This window comes from Zootermopsis nevadensis, unplaced genomic scaffold (genome assembly GCF_977971745.1).
Source record: "Zootermopsis nevadensis isolate Lab colony 2312 unplaced genomic scaffold, Znev_1.0 Znev_ptg000028l, whole genome shotgun sequence".
Lineage (NCBI taxonomy): Eukaryota > Metazoa > Arthropoda > Insecta > Blattodea > Termopsidae > Zootermopsis > Zootermopsis nevadensis.
This window is the reverse complement of record NW_028259160.1, coordinates 14406923-14417718: the sequence shown is the minus strand read 5'-3', so window position 1 is coordinate 14417718 and position 10796 is coordinate 14406923. Positions and strand designations below refer to the sequence as shown.

Sequence of the window (10796 nt, the reverse complement as noted above, 5' to 3'; positions counted from 1 at the left end):
ATTAAATTAATACTGTACTGACCATAATGTTCATTCAGATAAAAATGTTTCAAATCTAACTGCACTACATCTTCACACAGCAGAGTAATAATTAGCTGTGCATTTCCTTAAACATAATTATATAAAAGCTTTTTAAATAAAGAAAGTCCTAAATGAGATCTGCAGCTTTTGTAATATACTGATTTTTCCTGCACTGATCAATTTTCAAGGAAAGATTATAAATTAAAGGTTATACTGAACTGAGATGGCTACATACAGACTTAAAATTAATAACATAACCATGTCTTGTAAGGAGTTGTAAATGTTTGATGCAAATTATGAATCATAGAAGTCAGGTTCCAGGAAACTCCACTGACCTAAATCCAAATTAATAGAACATAAATATTCACATTAGTGCAAACAATTGGGCAATAACATAAAATTCACTTTATTTAGTTTTCCTCTTTAAAAGTATGAAAATGTAACACATAAAAGAAATGAGCAAATATGTGTATGGATAAACTTATTTTTCTTTATAATAATTCTGATGTTAATGCTACATCAATAAACATAATGATGAAAATGAAGGCCTGGAATTACAATTACTAGAACACACAAAAGACATGAATCACCCTAGTATAATACTGTTTGCCAAGCATTTATGGGACTTAAATGAACTATAACAGAATAAACATATGACCAGTTTATAACAGTTTAAAAATTAATAACTTCAATTACACATTTTTAAACATATTTAGCTAACATACTTTTTTACATTACAATTTGAGACTTATATGTAACATTCAGAAAAGAGATATACATCAAGAGTTTTATTACAATGTACAAGCTATCAACTTCAGAAATAAACACAGACCATTCCTCTAAACATACATTATTTCAATGTTTTCTCAGGAAAATAACAAACTATATACGTAGCCATTTACACAATTTATAACACTTAAACTTAAAACATTTCCTAGTATTTGGTAGAAGAGAACAAGGAAAACCATGAAAACCCTAGTCATGATAGTAAGCCTCTTTATTGAAAAACAAACCCAGTACCTCCAAAATATGAAGGCATGGTACCCATTAAACTATGACTAACTATATACTTAACAAAAGGAATATTTACATTTAAAGTACTTTGATCGAATGAAATATGTTTATAAGATAATAGTATTTGTTATGTGAATCCCATCAGAGCTCACAGTCACTATTAATGCTGCTGAATTTGCACCAACTGGCCAACATACAAGTCTACACATATATATATATATATAAATAAGAGAAATGGGTGTAAAACTGCAATGTATTATTTCATGCGTAAGGCTGTCACTGGAACTAAATTTATGAGTGTCTTCAGTATGACACGTAAACTAACACAATGAAACACAATTACTATTATATGTGTAATGCTACTGTGTTATTGATAATAGCTTCTGGCCCTCATTGGAACACATCAGCAGTACCAAGTCTTGGGCTCTTCCAACAGTCAGAAATCTGCACGACTGTAAACACAAAGACAGTGACTTCAGGAAACAAAGCTATAAACTAACACAGCTGATAAATAATACATATACTGTACAATGAATCTTTATTCAACTAACTCTATGGAGCAGAGTACGTTTTGAGAAGCCAACAGTCACTCACCTAGTAAAGATATTCCCTGCCCCTTATGGATAACAAAAGTTTATTACTATGTTCCCAAAGAGCCAATGTCCTAAGCTACATGAAACTGGCCCATATCATCAAACCCAATTTCTTCTAAATTCACTTTAATATTACCCTCCAACCACAAAGTCTCTTCCTTTTGGGTTTCACAGCTAAAATTTTGTAAACATTTCTCACCTTAACCATGCATGTTACATAACCCAATGTCAAATGACACTTGAAAATTACATTTGTTTGGCATAGAAGAGGAAAAGCCTCAACACTATTCCCAATTTCATAAACTCTCATGCCTGCATGTTGGTTTATAAAATCTCTCTCTACGCTTGCACTGAAATCTTCTAATAAAATGTTCATGTGGTACATAGGAAATTGATCAAATACACACTCTAGTTCCTTACAGAAGCTATTACTGTATTATCACTTTCACCCTAGTTGCAGTATGTATATTCAGAATATGATCACAAAAACAAACTGTAAGTATTATATACAACATACTATCATTCACAAATTTGATGTTTATCTGCTGCCAGGACTCCTTTATGTACAAAATCCCTTTTCAATAGAAAATTTTAACTGCTGTTTCAATGACTTCTTATCTTATCTGACCTGTACTAACACTAAATGTAACTTACACATTACTAATTCCCTTGCTACTGTTTCAATGAACCTTACACATAGAATGTTATTCCAGGTTCTAAATCTCATGTCCATTTTCCATTGTTTTGTCATTCCCCTGCACACTATCAAAGCTGGAGAAAAACTCCTTGACAGCTGCTCACAACTGACAACTGTTTATATCAATATATTTGCAGCTACCATCCATATTTGCACACCATGTCCATTATCTGATACTTAAAGATGCACCATGCCATACTGATAACAAAATTTGTATTAAAGCATTCTAAAATGAAGGGGGAAAAAACAACAATTTACTTGTTCTTTCATTATGTTTGTAAACAACCTTCTATCTGTAAGAAGGCCACTTACCTGCAGTATATATTACTCTCAAACAATGTTATATTTGTAATGTCTTCACACAGTAAAATTCTCACCTGTGTGTCGGTCCTGCATATGGTGGGGGATTAGGGCGATAATATGTATTGCATTCCATAGACATCCTGCAAACAGGTTTCTCACAATAGAAAAGTATCATAAACACATACTGTATGACACGTTACAAATGCCTGATATTAGTCTACACCCAAAATTAAAGGTTGATTTCACATGATAAACATAAAAACTTTCAGTTTTACCCATTAAACCTCTTAGGTATTCAAATTGAGTCTAATATTTAAATTATTTCTGGTACACAAAACTTAAATATAACAACATTCTTATCATTATTCATTGCCTGATGATGAACCAGACTATAAGGTACTACAACCATCTTCATACTCACCACCAAAAGAACCTGAAATCCTGTATTAGACACCTGTTCCATAGGTTGCAAATTTATGACATCCTACTACAGCAAAGATGCATCTATTTTATAAAGAATTTAACATCTTTCACATAGTTATTTGACACACATAAGTTTGTAAATATTAAATGTAATGTACAGGTAGCCCTCAATTTACGCCGGAGATGCGTTCCTGAATGAAGGCGTAAATTGAAACTCTTTTATAATGTAAATCAATGGGAAGTCAATGACATGCGTTCCCAGCACCCAAACATCGACGAGTAATACAATGGAATTACATTTAAAGCTCTGAAATAATGTAAATAAAACTAAGGGAATTGAAAAAATATAAAAAATATTTTATACACTTACAATCGGCAATTCGTTGGTCCCTGCGATTATTTCATGTGATTGATGTGTACAGTCATCTCTGTTGTTATGCGAAAGTTGCGTTCATGCAAGACGCCGACCTATAGAAAATCGCGCAGTAAAAATAACCCCGGTACCTCCGCAGAGATTAAATTAGCACTTTGAAAGTTTAAAGAGCCAGGAATGAAATTGCATAAGAGCAAACTCGCATATGCAAAAGGTTTGCATTTCACAAACAGCTTTTACCGATTCATCGATCTCATTGGAGCAAATTCGCGTTAACGAAACATACGTAATTGCAGAGATGACTGTATTTATAATTTTATTCAAAATCAGCGATGTAAGAATTATGATTTAGTATAGGAATCAGTAGGAGATACATTGTAAAACGTTATAAATAATAGTAATTTTTTTTCTCACTTTTTGACTTGCTGGTTTCAAAATCGACGTTATTCTGAATCGGCGCAAATCGATGGCTACCTGTACTTGGTACCCATCAATCAAACCTATCTCACAAGCTGTCTGACAAACAGCAGCTGAATCCACAGCTATGTTATCAAACATATGCCAGTTCATAAGTATAAAAATTTCTGTACAAATACATCAATCAGATTATTTAATTGTCAGACGTAGCATGTTTTCCTCTACTTTCGTGTTACATTTTAATTCTGTCCTGCAGTCCTACCTTGGTGTACTTGTTCTGGGCAAGGAGCTATTGGGACTGGCAGTATGTGAACGAGACACTGTGGTTGAACACTGATCAGAGGGTGGATTTAGAACCCGCCTCTGGCTAGAGAGAGATCTAAGAGTGTTGGTTGCCCGATGTACAGCTGTGTACTGCACCATCTGAACTGCAGGAGTCTCCTTGTTGCGTTTACTTCTGTAGATATAGCACACACATGTATAATGCATCTCACAAGATGTGGTTATACAATGTCAATGTTCATGGCACACAAGCAATTATGGGATCTATCATACTCCAAAAGAATGTCAACATTTTATAAAAAGTAATTGTGAGCAACAGAAATAAAAGTTCAAATGGGTCTAATTAAATTTCTCTCACTCTGTATATATTTAATATATATTAAGTGGAATATGTTCACCTTAACTGTGGTTTAATAATTAAACAATTTTCAGATACTTCTAAAACATAACAGTAATATATAATGTATGAAAAATTTACAGTAAGTGAAAAACTTTATATCAGACTACACGAAAACAAAATGCACTTACAAACATAACCCATGCTGTAATCAATAAAATGGACAAAACTGAAGTAGCATTAAACTGTGCGTAAGGTTTCATAAATATGTCTCTCATGTTTCAATACAAACTTAAAAGATGAGAACATCTGTAATTAATAAACAAATAAGAATAAGTGGAAAATAAGTCAATTTAATTTATTAAGGTACTAAACTTGCATTTTTCAGAAGAGCCTATGACAAACCATGAAAACATCCATCAGGATACCTGGTTTTGAATACATAAATAAATAAATAAAAAAGGAAGTTAAGATAACAATATAAAAAATAAAGTTTTCAAAACTTCATACACAATGAAATGGAAACATTGGTTTGAACAGGAGCAAAATAAAAGACAAGCAAGGAAAAGGACAATAATGAAAAGCACTGCAAAAGACCACAAAAATCACAATACTACATAAAAAAAGATAGACTACACAATAGAGCAAGGCTATTATTGATAAGCAGGTGGTTGCTCAACTGGTCAGGAAATTCACCCCTTTTATGGCACCATGAACACAAAAGCTTGCCAATGAACCTTACCCTAAGCCAGCTTAATCCAGTTCAAACACCTATGCACAATTACTTTCAGGCATTTTAATTCTGTTAATAATCTTGCTCGGTACAGACTAAGTTCTATATCCTATATTAATCCCCCACCAAATCCCAAAGGTAGAGATGTAGCTTGTTGGCTACCTACAATTGCTTATTTAATATATTTACCAGCTACTTTTCATATCTGGAGGCTGCCATCTACTCGAATCTGAGGACATGCTGTGCTGTGGTGACATGCAATTCAATTTCTATAGAAATAAAAAAAGTGCAGTATGGCAATACTTTCTTGCACACATGCAGGTAATTCAACCTTTATACTCACATTCCTTCATGATGGAAGCACAGGATGAGTGAAAGAATCAGTACCAATATAATCATCACCAGCATTGGAATCATAATTGTGTAAACAAACTCCCTCACATAACTTCTTTGTGGCACCTGAGATTTTGATGGACGAGTCCAGAGGTCTTCATGGCCAAGGCTTAATGGTCGCTGATCAACTGATACTTCTGAATCAGGGCCAATTGGAAAATGCTGATGCAAAGAAGATGAACTAGCCTCCACCTAAGTGCAAAATCAAGCATATATGAAACTGTAGGTACATAAGCCAATAAAACAACACACACGCTGAAATGCAGTTTTCAAATTTTCAATGCTTTTAGCAGCATCTGAAAGAGTGATTAATCTTGTGATACACAGTCTTCTGAGTAAGAGAAACCTGCTCTCCTAACTGCCATAATGTTCAGAAAGGATAAATAACTTCATATCTTTTTGAATTTCCTTTTTCTTTGTACCTGCACAATTAAAGTAAGTTCTGTAAATTTTCAAAACAGGAGTGTGCATTATAGTCTATAGGTACATAGTGAAGGCATTATGAATTCAGTCAATATGATACAGGAAACGAAGTGCTTATAGCAGCAAAAGCTCTTACCAGTCTGAAGGCACACCAATCAAGAACAAAACCTTTATCTCTGAACAGTCTCTCTTCAGTAGTTCTTTTGAAATCTCGTGGACAGGAATTTAACCTCCACAGTGGTTTCACTTCATCTTGCAGCTTTACAAGGGCTGTAGAAAACTCGGCTGTGCTGCCAATTCTCAAAACCACGCTGGGGACAGAAACATTACAAGACAAACTTTTGAACTACAGTAAACCACTACTAAAACAGAAGTCATATTTCACTGCTCTGGACTTTTCAATTAAACAAATACCTTCTTGATTTCTTACAGCCAATAAAACAAGGAGCACATAATGTATGTTCAAGAACCATACTGAAATGTATTTGTATTTTATAATATTAACAATACAGATTAAAAATAAAAACATCAGAACATGTCATGACAAGAAAAAGAAATTGGTGTAATAGTTCACAGAATGCTGATTTAATCCACAAGTAACAATACTTATTTCATACTATGATTTTAAGCAATACATACATCATGCAGAAAAAATTGGGTGGAAGCAGTACAACATTTTAGATAATGAAATGAAAATAATGAACAATGCCAGCACAACTCTGCCAACATTTAGAAGCATACCGACATTCAGCTACTACCAAAACTAACCCTTCTCCTTCATTTGGTCGTAGAGGATGTCTAGCTCCAAGATGTACAGCTGATGCTAGAAATGTTACATAGAGGTCGCCCTCGCTCTCTCGCCATAGTTCACAGCGAAATATATCCAGCAATCGATTCAGACGATAAGAGTCAAACATGTCTTCCACATTTAAATTATCTACCTTCATCTGTACTTCATATTTTGCTGGATCTACAAACAGAATTTAACATTTATCACTTACATGATTGCAAATTAAATTATTCTGGTCACAGAGGCAAATGCAGAACCAGGAAACCTACTTACAAGGATGAACTAAAATGATAATTCTGTATTCTCAATTGAAAAGAAGACATTCATGAACTTAGTGCTTTTCTTTTTAGTTATCTAGATGCTTATGAGAATATACAAATGTCTACTACCACTTTAAAGCCAATTTCTACCCCATAACAAGTTAATATTTTATAAAAATAATCACGTCACATTAAATTCCAGAATTCTCCTAACACTGCCTGTATGTCATAAAATTCTGTTGAGTAGTTTCTAAAACAAAAGAAATTAAATGTTCTAAGTAAAAATATTTCTACAGGGCCTTTTAAATACCACTTCAATATATTACTATATATTTACTTATCTAAATGTACAATTATGCAAGCATTGCAAGCAGTCTACCGTAAAAAGTAAAGTAAAGTTTGTCCCACTATGTGCCATGTATGCGCTTGGGGTGAGAGGAGGTATAGCTCCTCCCTTTCTTGACCTCGGCACTAGGGGGGTGAGTGGTCAGCATCACGCCCCGGCCGGCTTTACCCACGGGAAAGGACCCCAGTACCCATTGTAGAGGAGGCTGGGTGGGCCCCAGAGCCGGTCTGGACGCAGAGGCTAGAGGAAAAATCCTCTGCTCCCGTCGGGGATCGAACCCCGTAGCTAGTCACTATACTGACTGAGCTATCCCGGCTCATCTGAGCCTACCGTGTTTGAATTAAAAGAAGGGCAGAAAAAAATTCATTAAGGCAATTTCCTTGCCTGGTTTCTCTTGAACATTTATTTGAACCACTCTTCGGCGAGTCTCATAGTTGTCCCGATTTAATCCAACAATCTCCAACTGAAAATTCAGAAACAAATATTGTTAAAATTCTCAAACATTTATTATGTGCATTAAGTTTTAGCATTAATTACAACCACCTATACATTATTTAATTTGCTACCTCATCAATCACTGCAGTTTTTAGAGAGTACTAAAGACATTTTAATTTGTCACACTGATGGAGTGGAGGGGAATTTTAATGAAGTAGAGACCAATAGAGATATAGAATGAAGGATAATGTCTGACGAGAGTTATACAACTCAGGGCAGAACAGATCAACAAGGGTCTTACTCCTTGACTGGTGACAATGGCAATGTTGAGTTGGTGGTGATGAGTTTCATTATACTAATAAAATGAACATATTTTAAAACTGTATTAAACAGAGGAAGTAGATACATAAATGTATTATTGTACATGGGTATGGTTAGGCTTTTATATGGATTATTATAATCATGTATGAGATGAGTACTGCACATTATGATTTTAACTAATGGCTAACTGGCACTATAAAACATTACAGGAAACAAACTGTCAATCATTGCAGTTTCTAATGAATCAGAACTATCTGAATCTTCTAATTTATTAAGTTTCCAATAGACAATTTCTACCTACAATTCTAGCAACTAGTTTCTTCTCAGAGACATCTTATGTATGATACAACAAACATAAATGAGACTCTAACCTCTAAATCACCATGCTGCTGAGGCGGCACACCATACAGAAAACCTGTCTGATGCCTATCACTATATACATAGTGGATCCATGGAGGCAGATCTGGTGCATTTAGCAGTGAAGGCCGATAAGAAAACTGATGTGATACACCTGTAAATGAAGACAAATACATAAATTTTCATTTTGCTTTTCTCTTAAACCTGTCAAACAATCCTACCCCACTGATCTTGTATTTACTGTTTTACACAATGAAGATAAACAAAACACATATAATTACAGAATTTGTAACACTGTTTCCCATAGAAGGTGTGGGTGATAAACAGGATACATAAAAAGCAGCATACATTATCATTATCATACAGGTCTAAATGCATTTTCACCTAATTTTCTCCATACCTTGCAAGGTCCAATTGAACATTCCTGGTTCAATTGGCAGTATAAACACCTTTGTCATGTGTACATTTTCTGCTATTCCAAAATTCCAGAACCATTGAAAAGGAACAATAAAAGAGAACAATCTGTAAAAATAGAGTTACTAAATTACATAGCCATGGTAAATCTGAAGTGATATTATGTATATTTTTATTTATTCATTAATATAGTTGTATCACATGTATCTGAAACATAAACTAAATATTCAACACCAGAGGACTACATTTATCCTGTTTCTGGATGTTGGTACCTTGTGTAAGCAGGTTGTGAGGCATGTCTTTTTGGAGGAACATGCTCCCTCCACCTTTTAGGGGTGAAATGTGTAGGATGGGGATACAGTCAAAGAATATAAATAAGCAAGTATCATGACCCCAGATCCATGGTTGAGGGGAAGGACTAAAGCTCTGTCCGATCCAATAGGATTCATGCATGGGTATAACTGTATGCTATTAGGGCCTGATTGGGTTTTTACTTGTTCTCATGTACAGGGGCAGACTTACACACATATATGAATAAACAAACTGTATTCCCATACTACATACTTCAAACCTGAGGATGGAGGCAGCATCCCCGTAAGGTCGGCAACAAGACCACTTTCTCTCAGCACCAACAACAAACATGATCAGCATTAACAGCGAATCAAAAGGAGGGCATAATGCTTTGGGGTCACCGCCCTATTGATAGAGAGAGAAAGCATCTCTGAAACGTCGACAAATTTCTACCCAAATACACGGCACAACCTAGCATACGTCAATTTTAAAATAAGTTACCTCAGAGAAATGTGTGTAATGTGGTGCATTGAAATCTGGAATTAAAACAGTACAAAAATCTACAGTCTGTCCACACCACTTATAATAATCTCCAAACTACTACTTTTTTTTCACAGTTTAAAAAACAGATTAAGTAACGAATACTTACAATTTTTTCGTGGGCAACGTAACACCGTACATATTGTGCTGCGACCTGCGGGTGATTCACAAGTAAACACAACGGCGACGACACAGAACAAACGTCGGTAAGAACGTAAACTACTCTCCAGCTTCCATTTCAAATATTTGAGTGTTTAAAATTCCGCAGTCGATAATAAGGAACACACTGTGCCCTCACGCGCACAAGTTATATGACGTCAGTGCGCAGATGCCCCACTCTCCTAAACTAACCTAACCCAACTCACCCAAGACGCAGCAACCTGAGTCTGCAGAGAGTGGCGTCCTGAGCACGAATTTTGTGAACATGGAATGGGCGGTCAGAGATTATTGAAATTTTGTGTGGATGTCATGCCACACGAAGCGTAAACCCGGTTACGTAATAATTATTATAATTAAGACGCACGAAAACAACAAAGTCGCGGGGTAGAAGACATGTAGAATCGGCCACGATTAATACAAATGTAATTTTTCAGAACGTATTACAGCGAACAGATGTTTGCTCATATATTTTATGTAGTGCCTTTTTGAGCCGAAGCACACCTTCAATAACCTACACTTGAAAAAATAAAAGCAGAATTTTTTTTAAGGCTAATGCGATTGCACCAAACATTGTAGCCTGATACGTACCAATACATGCATAGAATTCATCACACTTGCAGGCTCCAAGTAATAACAATTACTGTTCAGTGTTTTTGGTAAATCTTTGACAATGTCCTCACCTTGAAATGGATGTCATCAGTCTGCACTCAACTGAATCTCTGGGATGGCATTTGGAGGGTGTGCTCATAAAATATGTACATACTTTCTATTTGTCACTTTCATACATTGGCATGACCAACTGATTCTCACAAGATCAATCGGAGCACATACATAATTATAATTCTGGTAAGGGGGGGGGGAGGTATACAGAGAA

At 35.1% G+C, this 10796-nt stretch overlaps 1 protein-coding gene across 5 annotated transcripts; it reads right to left on the bottom strand.

The window, feature by feature from the left end:
- Positions 1-403: 403 nt before the first annotated feature.
- Scgalpha (sarcoglycan alpha) lies at positions 404-10648 on the bottom strand. Of its 5 annotated transcripts, none has more exons than XM_022070290.2 (10): positions 10603-10648; positions 8919-9040; positions 8533-8672; positions 7790-7868; positions 6778-6979; positions 6146-6320; positions 5537-5778; positions 4104-4298; positions 2703-2768; positions 404-1487 (listed from the first exon to the last, which is right to left on the bottom strand). In XM_022070290.2, exons 1-10 carry the CDS (start codon positions 10617-10619, stop codon positions 1472-1474), a joined length of 1254 nt encoding a protein of 417 aa, XP_021925982.2. In that variant the 5' UTR covers positions 10620-10648; the 3' UTR covers positions 404-1471. The 5 variants fall into 5 exon arrangements, with proteins under 5 accessions (XP_021925982.2, XP_021925983.1, XP_021925984.1 ...); XM_022070291.2 differs by lacking the exon at positions 10603-10648 and adding an exon at positions 9873-10154; XM_022070292.2 differs by lacking the exon at positions 10603-10648 and adding an exon at positions 9725-9854.
- Between the last annotated feature and the right edge of the window lie 148 nt (positions 10649-10796).